Source organism: Falco peregrinus, chromosome 8 (genome assembly GCF_023634155.1).
Source record: "Falco peregrinus isolate bFalPer1 chromosome 8, bFalPer1.pri, whole genome shotgun sequence".
In the NCBI taxonomy this organism is placed as follows: Eukaryota; Metazoa; Chordata; class Aves; order Falconiformes; family Falconidae; genus Falco; species Falco peregrinus.
In genome coordinates this window covers 62,656,902-62,674,078 of record NC_073728.1, presented here as the reverse complement: position 1 = coordinate 62,674,078, position 17,177 = coordinate 62,656,902, and the positions used below count along the sequence as shown (strand labels likewise).

At 41.0% G+C, this 17,177-nt stretch overlaps 1 protein-coding gene across 1 annotated transcript; it reads right to left on the bottom strand.

Annotated features, from left to right (window-relative positions):
- Positions 1-522: 522 nt before the first annotated feature.
- PPP2CA (protein phosphatase 2 catalytic subunit alpha) lies at positions 523-17,117 on the bottom strand. Its single transcript, XM_055811809.1, has 7 exons — positions 16,793-17,117; positions 4,326-4,535; positions 3,648-3,821; positions 3,367-3,456; positions 2,886-3,047; positions 2,002-2,120; positions 523-1,266 (listed from the first exon to the last, which is right to left on the bottom strand). Exons 1-7 carry the CDS (start codon positions 16,892-16,894, stop codon positions 1,194-1,196), a joined length of 930 nt encoding a protein of 309 aa, XP_055667784.1. The 5' UTR covers positions 16,895-17,117; the 3' UTR covers positions 523-1,193.
- Positions 17,118-17,177: the final 60 nt, after the last annotated feature.

The following is a 17,177-nucleotide window of genomic DNA, read 5'->3' as shown; positions in this document are numbered from 1 at the left end:
GTCAGTAGAAAGGAAATATTTTAACATAAGTTAACATAAAATACCAGTATTTTTCAGAATGGAAGCTTGGGCAATACACATAGCACTAAATTTCAAGTTATTTCCTTTAATATTTAGAAAACTGGTTTTATTCTTAGTTTTTCAGAAAATGATTTTAAGTATTAGCACCTACATTGTAAATAACTCAAAATTAGATTTACACTTGAAGAAAAGCCACGCTCACTCAACCAAGTGGTCCTGTATTCTTCCATTTTTAAATATTTCAGTAAAGCACCAAGAGGGAAAGAGAGTAACACATTAGTATCAGTAAGGTCTGTCCTCAGCTGCATGACGACATAAGACCAAGCATCTCCCTGGGACAGAACTCAAAGGATCAGTTTTCCAGCACACCTCCAATCACTTCAGTTTTAGTTATTTAAGGTGGAAAATTCTATGCAAATTTCTAAAACCCATCCAGCTACACGTTAGTTTATTAAACCAAAGTTGACCTGTGATGCAATTAGGATTTGACATTTTTCCATACTTAGTTCACAAGTTTATTATGAAAAACACTGCAGCTCTGTCCTGCAGTAACATTGTTTTACAGAAAAAAACAGTTCTGTTCAAAGTAATTCACTATCCTTGGACAATTACAAGGGACAATATGGTAGGGCAAAGAGTGGAAGAGGGAACTGAGTGCAGACAAAAAAAAAAATCAATACAATTAAATTAAACAGTATTCCCTGAAAATAAAACAAACAAACAGTTTCAGAACAAATATGAGGCCTTGGTACTTATTTTAAAAATGTTCTTTAAGCTTCAATGATTGTTTGCTGCTACCCTTATCTACAGTCATGCTGAATAAAGCTATAGCTAAATGGAAAGTTAAATGTATTCACGAGGTGTTAATGTCTACATCTTATTATTTGCAGTCTCTCAGAGAAAGCAAAAGTAACTACAAATAGCGCTATGCCAGAAACTGGTTTCTTGACCAACAATGTTGCTTCAGCATGCAATGAACTGATTCATTCTAAAGTGGTCACAGTTGTTGACGACAAGAGGCTTTGTATTTGAATATGGCACGTCTTTTGGTCCATGTGAAAACAAGTTTGAATGTTAAATATTTTCTGACACTTTGGAGTTACTGTTGCTCTTCCCATTTTCTTCAGGTCAACATATGGTTCATGGCAATACTGTACAGGTCTAAAATCTCTTTACAGGAAGTAGTCTGGGGTGCGACGAGTCACATGCGGTTCACCTCTGCGCGGTGCTGGATCAAACTGCAAACTGAAAAGCACAGACATTAATGAAACTACACGAGTCCCATTTACATGCAAGTATGTTTTATATGTGAAGCGCAGCAGCAGCAGTCTTAACACAGGTACAATTAAAGTCTTCTAGAACGAGCATTCAACTTCTTCCACTCCTCCTAGCAGGTATTTATAACCCCCATATTTTAAACTTCTCTTACGGTTACTGTGAAGAACTGGAGAGAAATTAACCTTAGCTTTAAGACTCAAACTGGTCAAACTTTAGCATATTTTAGAGAGATAAAGTCTCCAGTAACTGTGAAAGGGAGCAGTTTACACAATGCTTTTGCCTCATTTACTAGTAAAGTTGCTGCTGAGGTAGTTAATTAGAAATCCCATATAAAAAAGCAGACAACCTAATATCTGAAGAATTCAAAGATTCCAAGTTTCTTGCCCTAGACTGATAGGAGGGCAGTATCTCAGACGTGACAGTACTCCTACTCTGAAATCACATACCTCTACAGTATTTCATTAAACTCATTACACAAAACAAAACCGAGGAGTCATCTTGGTTGAATGCAACAACTGCTCCAGATATTTGACTGCAAGATTTTAGATGCAACTAACCCAACAATTCCAACATTCACTTCACCTCCCAAAAGCATATAGGGGGAAACCCCCCATACCTTAACGTGGTAATTAAGTGGGATCTTGCTACAGCAGTTATCTTAAAATCATAAGTAATGCAGTTCTCATTTTTAAACATACTTACAAGGAGTATTTTAGAGTATCATCAAGTTCCATAATTGCAGCCTGGTTGCCACAACGGTAACAATAGTTTGGAGCGCTGAAAATCGTTACTACATTCCGATCATGGCACCAGTTGTACCCCTGAAAAAGGGAAAAAAAAACTTATGACAACCAAGTTAATTTGTTGTACCCCATATAAACATCTGACTAGTAATGCACAAAACCCTAAGTGACATTTGTAGTGTCATTTTAAGTAAGATTAAGGCTGTATCTTTGTCTTCTTGAGAGAAAAAGGGTAAAAAGGAATTCTGGCCTTCATGTGTTGCTTACTAGTAAGCATGAGCTAAAGATATTTATTAAGAAAACCAGCAAGAATTGTCCATTGCATTAGCATTAAAAAATTAAAATGGCACTTCAGCAGTACACAATCTATTCTAAACCTTCAGCTGTGCTTGCCAAAACCAGAATCAAGGCATACATTTAGAAATCTTAACTGCCAGGGATAACTAGAGACTACGAACCAAAAACAGTCATCCAAGGTAAAAAGGAAAAATACATCTTTTTTTCAAAGCACAAGCATTTATGTGCATTTCCTTACCGAGGGCCTCAGCATTTACGTTTAAGAACCCTTTTACCTACACAGAAATGCAGTACCACATCCACTACTGAAGTCTGTTTTGGAACATGACTGTAAATTTTCAGAAAATAGGCCAAAATAAAGGTTACTCTACTGTCAAACTGAGAATCTCCTTTAGTAGCACATGAACACTGTCAGAGTTTCTGGAACACTCTCAGCTGGATCATGAGTTGTCACAGCAGCATATGCACCTCTCTGACATGCAGAGTACGGTATTAATGGACCAACTATACAATCAAAAGTTTAAAGGCACAGGCTATCCTGCTTACCTCCATTACCAACTGATGAGCTCTTGAAACCAACGTAAGGCCATTAGCATGGTTAAAGGTTTCTGAAATATCCTGTCCAAATGTATAACCTGCACCTCGAGGAGAAATTCCCCAGCCACCACGATCATCTGGATCTGACCATAGCAAGTCACACATTGGACCCTAGAAGAGATGTAGATGTTTCGGAAACAGAACGCAAAAAAACCAAAACCAAACAAAACCACAGAAAACCTGCACATAAGCCACCCCTGCACAACTTGTTGCAGCACGTCTTTTAAGACTTAAAAAACCCCCAAACTCGTCTGTCTTTAGGCAAGCACATGCCCCTTATTTGCCTTCAAAGAACTAAACGAGAACAGGAAGACAGACACTTTCATATTGCTAAGTTGGTTTGAATTTCATTTTCGGTCTGTGTACTCAAAGTCCCCATATACATGCTGAATCATGAATCCCATGAGTTTAGAAAATTATTTTTCAGTACCTCATGGGGAACTTCCTGCAAGCGATCAAGTGCTCTGATGTGATCCAGTGTATCTATCGATGGAGAGAGGCCACCATGTAGACAGAAAATCTGGAAGAGTTAAATAGATGAAGTTTATCTCATTCATTTACATTAATTGTAAGAGTGCAATTGTAATTTTCTAGTGTAAATGATTAGGAGAAAATCTGCAAAAGATTCCTTTAAAGCCAAGAGCTGATAGTATAGTTTTAATAGCTTCCTTTACAACTAGTAACATTTAACTTTGTCAAATATTAACGTACCTGGCCATCCACCAAGGCAGTTAGAGGCAAGTAATCAAAAAGGTCTGTAAAGTATTTCCAAACATTTGCATTTCCATATTTTCTTAAACATTCATCATAGAAACCATATACTTGTGTGATTTGCCTGCTTTCATGGTTCCCTCGAAGAATTGTGATACGTTCACGGTAACGGACCTAAACATTAACAGTTTATTTTAGAGGCATTAAAATATGTATGTCTTCCTAAAAAACAGAGTTTGCACCCCTCACCCCCCCTTCACATGTCAATAAATACCAAACACTTTTCAAGATGAAGATTCCATTATAACCTTTGAGAAAAGAAGGGATAATTCAGCCAAATCTTCAGCTGCCAAATAATTTTGAAATTAATTACAAATTTTATTCATCATTCCTAGTGAACTTCACTACACCCCTGCATCAAACTGATATCTACAAGCAAATTCTTAAATACCACTACTTCGGCAGGTAGCAAATAAATACAGCACTCATTTAAGAAAAAAATTAGGCTTGCATATGAACATTTGATTTTTTCAGAAGTATCTTCGAAAACTATGCCAACGTTTCAGTTTTTGTACCTAGAACACCAATGTAGTGCAAATCATAACAGATATTAAGTGTAGTCAGGATAGTAATTATATGCATTTCATACAGAACTATACAGCTGAGAAGAAAAGTTACCTTAAGAGCTACAAGCAATGTGACTGTTTCGACTGAATAATAGCCTCTGTCAACATAGTCCCCCATAAACAAATAGTTTGTGTCTGGTGATTTGCCTCCAATTCTGAAAAGTTCCATGAGGTCGTGAAATTGTCCGTGGACATCTCCACAGACTGTGACTGGACATCGCACTTCTTGTACATTAGATTCTTTTGTCAAAATTTCTTTAGCCTATAAAACAAAACACATATAAATTGTCAATTTGTCTATGAACAGTCAAAGTACGCTCTACCACTTCCAGCTCTCTACTACCTGCTCTCTTTATGAACTCCTGTCCCCTGCTTGTCTGAAGTGCTTGAGATAAACATTATCTTTACTTAAAATAAGATTTTGCTTTATGCAACCCTGTATTAGTAACAAAAATTTGGTTTGGTGGTTTTTTCCCCCTCCTTGAGGAGGGTATTTCAGAATTAATTTCCAGCATAAGAAAAACATCAGACTTTCTACAATAACGGTTCTGTGAAGCATAAACCAGCAATTATCACTGCTGGAACTGAAGACGTTCACAAGTATTTGGAAAAATTAAAATTAAAAATCATGTTAATGTCTTATCTCCAACCCTTCAAAAGCCTGAATTCAGGCATGGCCAAAACTAACACTCTCCCTCTGGGAGGTGAGCACAGCCATATCAGCGCCCAGGGTGCTCTACACTGCAGACACCTTGCTTCAGAAGACTGTTTGCCACCCATCTATACATACATCTTTGAATGCAATGGCAAAGGTTCTACATGAAGCAGAAGCAAGAACGTAACTAACATCCAGTGGTACCAGCCACTGCAGAGCAGGTGGATTACCTGCAGAAGCTTCCTGAACAAGTTTTCTGTTTAAGTACATGAGTAACGCCGAGTCGTGTCTTTATAAACTAAAGTAGGGAAAACATCTCTGACACCACCATTTTTTTCCAAAAACTGTATACATTAAAGTTGCAGGAAAAGGCAATGTACATGAAGAAGCACAAGCTAAAAACAGCATTAGAAAGATGATTTTGAAATAACGCAAGAATTCCTTACTGCCATCACACTGCCAGTTGTTACAATTTGTTCTCAGAATAGTCACCAAACATGTGCCACAATAATTTTCTAAATCAAGAGGGTATTAAAAATATATATAGTAACAAGTTTACAAATTCCCATCTACAAAGATTTCCATGCCTTTCAACTGCTAACGTTCCTATTCAGAAAGGATCCCTTTTTACCTCATTCCCAGAACAACAAGAGAATATATAAAAACTGTCCTGTATTTTATAACCCAGTGTGTCTACAAGACTTGCAGAAACAGCACTAAATACCACCTATGCACAGGCCACACAATCCAAAAAAACTCTGAAGCACACACCAGCATGAGACACAGACAGAAGTGCAACACTGTGTTCATTTTAGGGTCACTTTCTTAACTTTCTCAAACCTAACCTGACAACTAAAGCAGAATACTCATTTTTGGGGGCTTCTGCTCAGCAAAGTAGTAGTTTGAGAAGCTAGAAAAAAATCATCATAATCTGAAGAGCATCATATTTTAAAAGATTAGGAAAGAAAAGATTTGAATTTAAATCTAAACAGTACATTAAATATTGGGTATTGACATGAACCGAACTATTAAGAAACATGCTGCTGTGTCCAAGTTTCCACCCTATTCATGAAGCCATTAGCAGGAGACTGACTGACACTCCCACCCCCAAAAGTGGTGTCTCACTGCTGCTGCACATTGTCCAGGCTAACCACCACGGTCACTGCTTCATAGAAGGAAAGTGCCAGCAACACATAGTTTAATGATGGAGACTCATGAAATCCAACATTTCATTCAACACCAGCAAGAACTGCAAAAATGCCATTGTGGTTGAGCACCCTGCACAACACAGAGCTTTAGATATTACAGCATGAGCAACAGAGTTAAATCATTCTGCAGACATATTTACATCAAAAGTCAATCTCATATGACAGTTTCCACTCATGCTGTGCCTAGTACTAAAGATAGGTCATTGCTGGCTTGTGGTAGACGCTAAAAGTGTAGATTTATTTTAAGATAGCCTGACTTACATTCATTTTAATGCAGTGAAGCTCACCGGATGTTTTGAAGGTGTTTTAACAGACTTAGCCTCTTAATACACTGTTAAACTCTGAAGCATTAGCCATATTAATTCTCCTTTTGACAGGAAACGTTACAGATGCTTATAGTGCTTCGATACAAAATGACGTACTCCTTTTATTAGAATGCTTTCTACCACCATATTTTCTTAACACAATGGAAGCACTGCACAAAGAACACACCATTTATTTTTCATCAAAGGTATGCAACGTTTATGCTGACTGAGATTAAAATGGCATAGTTCTCAGCATCAGAGCTGTTGCTTCCTCAGTTTTTGAAATATTAAATCACTCAGATAATATGCACATGACCAAACACCTAGATAAGTCAAACAGCTACTCTGATGGAAAAAGACTGTTCCAGGTCAACTTGCAAAACAGCAATCTCTATTTAAATCCTGCAATGGAGGAATGCTGTTGCAAGGATTTCAGTATTTCCACATTCTGAAACAGGTTTTGTGAAATACTGCATTATGAACTGCTTAGTCCATTTACAGTCTTACCATGTCCCATAGCATTAACAGTGGCATATACTGAACTGCTTAAGCAGTGTACTTCCTGCTACAGAAGAGGTTCAGCAGAGCTGAAAGTGGAAACAGTAACACCCTGAAAACAAGCCACCAACCCATGGTCCCCAGTCCATCAACCATACCCAAATTTCCACATTAAATGCATTCTTATAAAAGGGTAAAGCAAAAAGTTTTAATATTCTGTAATATAACAAAAACGCAAGTTGGCAAGACAACAGTATGTGCAATGCTACAATTTCACAATGGCAAGCTATCACTAACACTATTACTGAAGTACCCGTGACCCTAACTTTGTACTGCACTACCCACCACCATGTGTAACCTCATCTGGTTCCACTCCCTTTTTGTTGATCCTTTCCCTGAGATCCACAATGATGCTACTTGCTCAGCCACGTCATACAACTCCCTCCCAGTCCATCCTCTGCCCCCCACAAACTGGATTTCCCACCAGCAGCTCTCCTACACTTCCTCATGGAAAGGAAGCAGTAAAGCATTTTTCAGCAGAAGACAAGAGTCCTCCTTGGGCAAATCACCTGATGAAGGAGAACCAAGAAGAGACACACACACACCAGACTCCTTGTACTTCCAAAACCCAGCGACCTATTTATTCAAAGGATAATAGTGCAACACTCTGTAGTATTTTGACATCAACGTTTTGAAAGAGCCAGGTTTCATTGCCTATCACCAGGATAAACAATTATGCAATTCTGAAAAACATTTTTCTGAACACTTATTAGTGCTTTTGTTTTTCAGTCTTTTTTCCAGTTCTTACCGATTCTTAATATTAAGACAACCCTGAACATCTATGCCTTCAGTCCCTGTAAGTACCCCACATGACAAAAAGTTTAACTTGTGGTGGTATTCTAAGATTTGAAGTAGATTAACTTCAGCAAAAGCTTGCTATCAACAGCCTACTACATTACAGTTATAAGACCCTGTCTCCAAATCAGCTTAACTATTTTTTCAGCATTACACACTCTTGGGTTTCAAAGTGATAACAGATACAGATTAAGACTGAAAAGAACCCACTACTTCAAATTGATAAATGCTAATTTTACAGCCAAACACCAGTAAAGTCTAATGCAGAGAAAACATGTAGCTGTAAGACCTAGTTGCACAAGAAGAGCGTAAGAACCACCAAGTAAAATACTGTCATGTACAAGTGCTGAGGTGGAAAGGCACAAATTTTACTTAAAGCAACCTCAAAGTTAAAACCAGCACACATAAAATACACTTCAGCTTAGTCATAGTGACTGGCATTCATTCCTATTTGATACATGAAATATTGCCTTACTCATCCATTTCGCTGGAAAGAGGCAACTTGTACAATCCCAGAACACCCAAAAGACAAGAATAAAACCAGTATTTGTTTCAACACACAAGAAACCAACAATTTTTCACTTTATTGTAAAGCAAGTAGCACTGCATAAAAATGCAACCTAGTATTTAAGAATTAAAACATTCCTGGACTGCTGCACATCTTCTAAACGGCCAGATGAACAGTAAAGCACTGTTTTGTTGCCTTTGTTTACAAAAGGCATCTTTTGTGCAAAACACTGTTCTTAAAATACAAAGATTAGCTTCATTGTTTTGAGACAATGTGAGATACAAGTGTAAACTGTGTTTTATGATGAACAGTCAGGGATAAGAATTAAATTGTACGACCATACGATTTTTAGATCTTCACAATTTTGTTTAATGAGATGCAGGGGTTGTTTGTACCCAGAGGCATCTCCTATTTCCCTTGTTCCCTGCATGTTTTTATCCTATATGCCACAGTTTAAGGCTCAGAGTCAAGTCCCGTAAAGGCTATAATCCATCCGTTCTCTTTCTCAACTCACTCTACGCTAAGGACAAGCAAGTTTCCCTCATGAGGAGAGTACATGATCACCCTCGCCTCACAGAATTAATTTCAAGTAGTCCATTTCTAAAAAATCCTCTGAATTAATCTGTACCCAAATTCCTTTGTGTTTCTAGAACATACCAGGTATTTCTCAATTTCTCCTACTCCTTCTTAGGTCCATACATTCTAGCAGGAGCTCTGACAACTCAAACCAAGTAGCTACCCTGAAAAATTCTGGGGCACATAAAAAAAAAAAAAAAAAAAAAGGCAGTAAACATCACTATGGCTTTGTAGAATTGTAGATCAATGCTTGAAACTGCTGCACAGCAGCAAACCACTGCTATAAAGCACTTATCAAAAGATTACCACTAACTCAGTAAAGGAAACACAACCATTATTTTCATTAGACAACATGGCTCCAAAGTCATGGTTGCAGATGGTAACGTGTCATTCTTGGCAGACCAGAATTCACACCTGCAACCCACCATGCTGTCTAGTAAAGTGTGCGTTAAGAAGCATCCACTGTAACCAAGGGAGGGAAAAAAAAAAAAAGGAAAAAAGGTAATTGTAGTTACCATAAAGATATTCTGACGAAATTGAAGACTTCAACCACACCCCTAACTTCCTGTCATCAAGATGCACAGGATATGACTAAAGGCACAATGACCAGCTAATTGGGATGAACACTGGTTTTAGCTGGCCTGGCCAAATATCGTGGCCTGGAAGAGATTCCAAGCAAAGTCATCCATTACAGTCAGCAAGTCTTCTGCAGAGGGAATACATTTGTTTCTTTCAGTTTAAGGGTTCCCCCCATCCCTTACTTGCTGAGGGAAGAGTACATGTTCAGACAAAAGATGGGCTCACCATTTTTAGGGCAAACTGTATTTTCATTCGCTGTCTGACATTTTAAACAAACTAGAGAAATGAGGCTTCCAATATCACCCTTCTGTGAAGAAGGTACAACAGCAGTCAGATTACATATAACACAAATGGGAAACTGATTTATGCTGCACTTCAGAATCCACTAAGGAGTTCAATATGAATGTATAAGTAGGAACAAAATTAAAACACAAAGCTCCTCATTGACATTTAATTATTTAGTATTCTGAAGTATGTAAAACCAGGATTTCCATCCACACAGAAGCAGCCACAGCAGAAAAATACTCTTTTCCCAGGACTGAAACAGAAGATAACCAATCTGCTTTCTCTGGTTTCATGACTAGTGCCTACGCTTCTATTTCTAAGCTCTTTCACTACCAGTGATACTGAAGGTTTCAAAGTCAGTGAAGGAAAACAAGGCATACCTGGTCAGAGAATCACAGTGTAGCTCCTGGGAACATGGGTGTCATGATGTGGTCACTACATTCGTAGCCCTTAATTTTCTTGGGACAGGGTGAACAGAACTAACAAATTAACTTAAAAGTATCATTTCAATTCAAAGTGCACCAAATTAGCTATAAAAAGTTTAGTAGCTGATGTTATCACTGACAGTATTTGTCATATACACTGATGTATTCGTTAGAGAACAAGAACAGGCAATTAAGTAGCCAAAAAACCATAAAATATGATCTGCTTTGTACTCTCAAAACACACAAAGTACCCTTCTTCACTGCTCTGCAATTCAGCAACAACTGGGCCCTTACTCTTCCAGTAATTTGTTTGGTTAGAAGAGGACAGTTAAACACAAGATGTTAGCCAACCAAAAGACCAATACTAATGCCAGTACTGCATGCAAGATTAAATGACACAACCACCTTCCTTTTTCTCATGCAAATCCTAGAAGGTCTACAAGAAAGCATGCAGGCAGTAAACTTTTGCCAAATAACCCTCTATTCCTTTGTATTACAAAGTAATGACTGACACCATTTGCAGTCTTGATAGTCCCCTCAATGCTTCAGTTTGGAAAAATCATTAGCAGTCTTGCATACTCAGCATAACTGAAAGGAGTTTTCTTTCCCCCAGAGGCAGATTTGGGATAAGGAAAGGGGAACTACTATTTAAGTATCAGTGCTTGACAAGATCAGATGGAAAATGAGAATAGAAAGGGGCTCCTCTGAAGGAACTCAATGTCATTATTTTGCTTCATACAAAAGACCTTCATGTCTTTAACTATAAATTAAAAGTAAAAAAAAGTCTAGAAGTCTTTTTTAAAAAATACAGGAGGCCAAATAGCTGAAGAAATCCTGATGCCTTCCTCTCTAGATGGAGTTCTGAAAAACACTGCAACAGCAGTAATGCATGAAGCTGACCACATATACAGAAATGGCCTTCAGTCCTGTCTGTAGACAAGCCGCATTCTATCATTCAGTCATTAAAAAAGAAAGAGGCTAAAGCTATTCCCCAGCTATTTGTGCCCAATATCTGTAAGTCCAGCTTCATGCAGTAAACTCAGAAGGTTTTTTAACTCTTTTGCTCAAGTAACTCCAACCACAGCTACATACAGTCACGTTAAAGGTACGGTCAGGATACCTGTTGGAGGATGGGGTGAGGCACATGTCTCAAAACTCAAGAAGTATAATTCAAAATCAAAAGCATGTAAGACCTATATTGGAAGGTATTTTCAATACACCCAGCAGAAATATTGGAAACCTGATTACTGAGCTCCAGTATTTATTCTTTAGCCAGGAATAAGCTGTTTTTCCAGCTTAACACACCACCTAAAGAAAAGGAACAGAGGGCAAGAACTGCGTTACTAAATGTAGGTGTAGTGTTTAAGAGTCCCTAAGCAAGGATGGAAATTCAGTCACTGCTCCTTTGATTCCCTTCACACAGCCTTTTGTACAGGGCCTCCTTAACTCGTGCCAGACACAGCCAGACAGGTTAGGTTATTACCCTGTTTAAGGCAACCCAGATGACTAACTGAAAATGGCTAGGGAGCAATCACAGAGCAGCACTGTCATCAGATCTAAGGAGGCAACAGCCTCACCACAGGTAGATTTGGAAGAGGACATCAATCTACAGCCTCATCTATGTCCTGAGCCTTAAATTGGTAGAACTCAAGTAGGAACTTGTCCGACTTACGAGTGCTCACTTCTGTTATCTTAAGCTATGCCCAAAATAGCTTTTAAAACAACACACACACACACAAAATCTTTCATTCCTATCCGATCACAACTAACGTAATTGAAAAAAGAAAACCTGAATGGCTAACTGCCAGCACAACTCAATTTTACGGAATTTCCTAGAATTGAAAAAAATTAGAAAGCTGCTCATGCTCACATGCAAGACTTAATTCTCATATGCACGTCAAAATGCTATAAATATTATCAGAACTAGATGAGAAGGCTAGGAAGGTAGATGCTTCAAGTGCATTTTGTGTAAAGAGACAATTTCCATTTTATGTTACCAACCATCACCAAAAAAAACCCACATAACACTAGGAGTGAAAGGATTTTTTTTTTTTTGTGTAAGTATTCCAGAATAATCTAAAACCATTATTAAAATGTCACAAAAAGCTTTTCACAATACACCTGTAACTCTTCAGAGATGGAAGGTGTAACTGTACGCACCATCAATGGCTCGATCCCTGGGTACATTCAACAAAGCAGCAAAGGAGTCCTAAACCATCTTCTCGTCTCCCACAGCCCCTGGAACAATCGAAGCTGGCAGTAGTTCAAGGGTTCCCTGGTTAGTGAATCCAGAAGCCAATGCAGTAGTAAGAAAGAACTAAAACACTGCACCTTCCAGACCCATGTTCCTTCCTCTTCTGCCGGGGATAGGTGTGCAGGGACACAGAATGTGTCCAATACACAGCCCACCACACAGAAACTCTCGCTAGCAGGGATTTCTGTTGAAGCAGGTTTTTTCAGTTGACTTACCGCAAGTTCAGACAGGAACATTCATTTTTACAATCACTTAGTCTGAAGACTAGTTGTATGTGATGGCTGCATGCAAAGATACAGGAATGCAAAAAGCTAGTTTATGGAAAAGCCCTTGCAGATGCAGCTGGGAACAGTTTAAAATATTCACTTCTGGCCAAAAATAATTGAAGAAAAGTAACTCCCCAACAGCAGAGGATACAGAGACAACATGTGCCTGTGTCTGAAAAGTGACGGGGCAACATCTCAGGGCAGTAATAGCTTAAAACACAGGAGTGAGATCCACAAAACTTGCCAGTCCTGTGCATGACAGGAACTGAACTTTGATTACAGGGACAGGGGTTTAACCCAAAAGGACGCTTCATCAGTAGCATACTGCCTTCCCCGAACTAAGACGCTTAATGTAAGCTGAATGAGAGTACAAGCAGCTCAAATGGTTGCAGTAGGTACATGCATGTTTGGTTAGTTGTCATCTGCAATTAGTCTCAGAAAATGTGATTTGGAAGATCCGGTGTTAAACAAAGGTGAAAGTTCTGCAACAGGAAAAAAAATTTAGAAAAACACACCATTAACAAGGTACATAGCAGAGATCAGTATGGCCTGGAAACATAATTATAGATTAGCAGTGATGACAAATCAAAACACAAATGTAACCAAGATCATTGTTACAGATCAAAAGCTGCAGGAGACAAGGCTTGAAACAAGGTTTCTCAAGTGCCTTTACCAGCATCAGCCCTTCACACGGTTTAAAAAAGGATACCTTCTGAAATAACCAATGGAGACTCTATCCACAAACTCAACTCATTCTTTTGTAACATTTTTAGACTGTCATCCCACCTTCCTGAGCAATGCACCACACCTCCACCTCCTGTGATAAAGGGTATTTATACACCAGTGAGGAGACAAGATCATTTCCCTCTACCTTCACACAAACATGGAAAAGAACATTACTCCAAAACAGCATCCTTTCATTCAAAATGGCCAGTGGAAAAACCCTCACCTGACAATAAAGGACTTCCTCTCCTCTGTTCACAGACAACAGTCAATAATTCATCATTAACAGGACAAACACTAGGGATACGTAACAGTGACTATATGGTGTACATTTTGACCACGTCTTCAAAAATTACGCTTACCAAATCCTTAAGCAAAGCACACACAATTGGTCACATAACCAGTGTGCCATAAAATAGCACATATTAAGCCTAGAATAACTTAACTGCCACTCAGAGGCTCCTATATTTTCAAATCATCAGTGAAAGCATTATGTATTATTCATGGTTACAAATTATTCCTAGACTTAGAAGACATTTCTGGCCTGTTAACCACCACCATCACCCAGGTAACTAGGCACAATGTTGGATGCACTAAGAAAGTTAACTGGGATGCAGGAATGGCCACACTTAATTATCATGTTTGTAAATAGCTGGTTTGTTCTTTAGGTATCAATACTGAAATACAAGAGAGCCCTTAGGCTTATTCTTATTAGACAGGCACCAGTCTGCACACATGATGTCCCAGCAGATCAAGAAATACCAGTCAGGAAGATCATCCAATCAGATAGTATTATGGGGGGAAAGCCCTCGCAAAGATATTTTTATTTATTTCTTTATTTTAACTAGCCCTAGTTACAACTCAGTGTGGTGAAGAATGACAGTTTATACCTAAGTAGGGTCTTTATCTGTCATTAGGAACAATAGCTATATTTCACACTGTCCTTAACACATTAAGCTATTTACAGAAAAACATAACCTTTGGGTGTGATTATGTCCACGAAACTACTCAAGACAATCGGAACACGAAGCACAACTCTGCAAAGTTTCTGAGAATCAGTGCTGGAAGCACGGAAACACACTAAAGCAAACGCTGCCCTCTCAGCAGGAAGACACAGAATTCAACTAATGCTTCCACTAACACAGCTTCTCACTTGATGGGGCCGAGACAACTTTATGGAAAACTCGACTTCAGGGGGCCTACTTCCAATTCCTTGCATCAGCAACCATGCAGAAACTCTTAACTACTCTTAGCAGGGAGTCCCAGTAAATCCACCTGTAGTTACCAGCACAAATCATTTTTTGTTAACATAAACAGCTACGAGGCTGTACTCCGTGAAGTGCTGACCGCAGATCAGCCAGAAAGGGAATTTCTGCTCAAGCACAGTATCGTGCTACCCAGAAAAATACTACTGTTGGTCTGGAGCTGGCTCATATCCACCCAGCTTGAGGTTGCTGCTAAATGGTATTTTTCAGGTAGACTTCTCTCACGCATTCTTGTGGTCTCTCATCTCAAAACACAGCAGTTAGACACACAACTTTCTGTGACCTTTCGTTTTCTCTACCATTATTTTGGTGACGAGCATCACACATCCAGAAACGCAGCTCATTTCCATTCCTCACTGGGAAAAAATGAAAATATCATCTTGCACAACAGTGATGACTGAGACTACAGTATCTTCTGTAAGGAATTTCTAGTGGTATGCCTACTCACCTATCTAAACTCCCAGTAAACTGAAAGCTTTTTGTACATTCCTCATGCTCCTGCAAGTTACCATGCAACCTTACAAAACACCCACACTCACATGGTATTCAGGACCCTGCATCAGCACCAGTTTATAAATGATGGTGAGTGGAACGCTCACCTCTCCAACAAAGTAATACAAGGAAGAAGCTGGACCGCTGTCATTTAGACAGCCACATGAAAAACAGTCAGGCAGTGACATTGCCACTTGCTTGCAACACAGTTTAAAATACACAGACTGTATCAAATGGTAACAATTTTAAGTTACTGAAATATCAGTGAACTAAAATTTGCACTCACCCTAAGCACCCGCCTCACCAAAACACACTGGAAGTTCTTTAATAAAGTTCATGGACAGTCCTCTGGAAACAATTTGCTTCCAAAACAAAGTGCTGTAGTATTTGAAGGCATGATGCCAAATTTAAAATAGTCTAATTACTTCTCGTGGCAGGTACGCAGGCTTCTTTAGAAGCCAGTATATCAATAACTTCCCATATTCTTCAATTTCCAGTCCCCGAACAGTCCACAAATATTACTTCCTTCAGTCTATAAACGCAGGAATACAGAAAACCTCTAGTAACCAAAAAAACCGCTCAGCTATTAAGTTACATCCAGAATTAGAAACCAATTGCAAAATGCAGCTGGATGCTACTAGGGCAAATTTTTCCTTCAATTTCCAGAAGGCAATCTATCCTGGGCTGATTTTGAGACCTTCCTAAACTATAGATGTCTCAATCAACACAGTACTCTAAACATTTTCAATCCACTATCACAAAAATAGCTGGTGGCATGGGATCTCAACTGTCTATCCTGTGAATTTCCTGAAACCCAGAATCTTATTCACAGAAACCGAAGTTCTAAAGGCAACCTACCTTTTCGTTGATTATAAATGCATCTGTGCTTATTTATATGAGAAATGAAAAATCAAAGCCGTAACATTCAAGCAGCAGCTCTTCACCCCGTGTAATCTTCTACCGATTACCCTGAGCTTTTATTTTCATTGTAATAACTTACACTTTTTGGACTGCTTTAACATTTCAGCCGTATCATGAGAGCGCGTCGCGTTGATTCACTCGCGACCCCCCGCACAGGACGGGCGGCCGCGACCCTGCGGCGGGCACAGCTCCCCCGGCCCCAGGGAGGGAAAGGCGGCGGGGAAGGGCCGGGGCCGCCCGCCCGCCGCGTCCCCGGGATAGCGGCCCCGCTGGGGGTCTCTCCCGACAATCCCGGCCGCGGCGCCATTTTAGGAGGCGATGAAAAGGCGGGAGGCGGAGCCAGGCACCCAGCGCAGCGAGAGGGGGCGCGGATCCGCCCGCGGAGGGGCCGCGGCTCGCCCGGCGCCCCGGCCCCGCTACCCCCGCCGGCGGCTCGGGCGCCAGCCAGCCCCGCGGCGCCGCCCGCCAGGTCCCGGCACCTCATCCCGCGGCCCGCCCGTCTCGCCGGCCGGGCGAGAGGCGCCTCCCCCGCCCGGCAGCACCTTCCCGGGCGCCCGCCTTCCCACCGAGAGGCCGCCTGGGCCCCGCGGGCAGCCCCCGCCGGGCGCCGCCTCTCCGCAGCGCCCCGGCCCCGGGCCCCCACCCTCCGCCCCTCACTCGCCGGCAGGGAGCGGCCCCGCCGCCGCCCGCTCGCCGCCCCTCACCTTCTCGCAGAGGCTCTTCACCTGCCCCTCGGAGAGCTGCTTGCACTCGTTGAGCTGCTCCACCCACTGGTCGAGCTCCTTGGTGAAGACCTTCTCCTCCATCCCGCTCTCCCCCGCCTCACCGGCTGCCGCCGCACCACCCCGGAGGCCCCTGCGATCCGCGCTCCCAACGACAGCGGCCGCGACGCGGCAGGACGGGCGGGCGAGTGCGGAAGCGGCCCTGAGCGCTGCGAGTGGGGCGGCCGGCGCGGCGCCCTCCGCTGCTGCAGCTCTGCCGCCCGCTGCCTCGCACCAGACCGTGTAATGGCCGCCGCTCCTGACGTCACCGCCTCGGCTTCCACTACGGGGAGGGGGGGAGACGCCACGGGGGGCGGTGGCGGCGCAT

Bases quoted from the DNA above. Each gene is read 5' to 3' on its own strand.
- PPP2CA (XM_055811809.1), bottom strand. From the start codon at position 16,894: ATGGAGGAGAAGGTCTTCACCAAGGAGCTCGACCAGTGGGTGGAGCAG. The intron at 3,822-4,325 runs GTAACTTTTCTT...GTTAATGTTTAG, and splicing joins CATTGCTTGTAGCTCTTAAG to GTCCGTTACCGTGAACGTAT. The intron at 3,048-3,366 runs GTACTGAAAAAT...CATCTCTTCTAG, and splicing joins TGCAGGAAGTTCCCCATGAG to GGTCCAATGTGTGACTTGCT.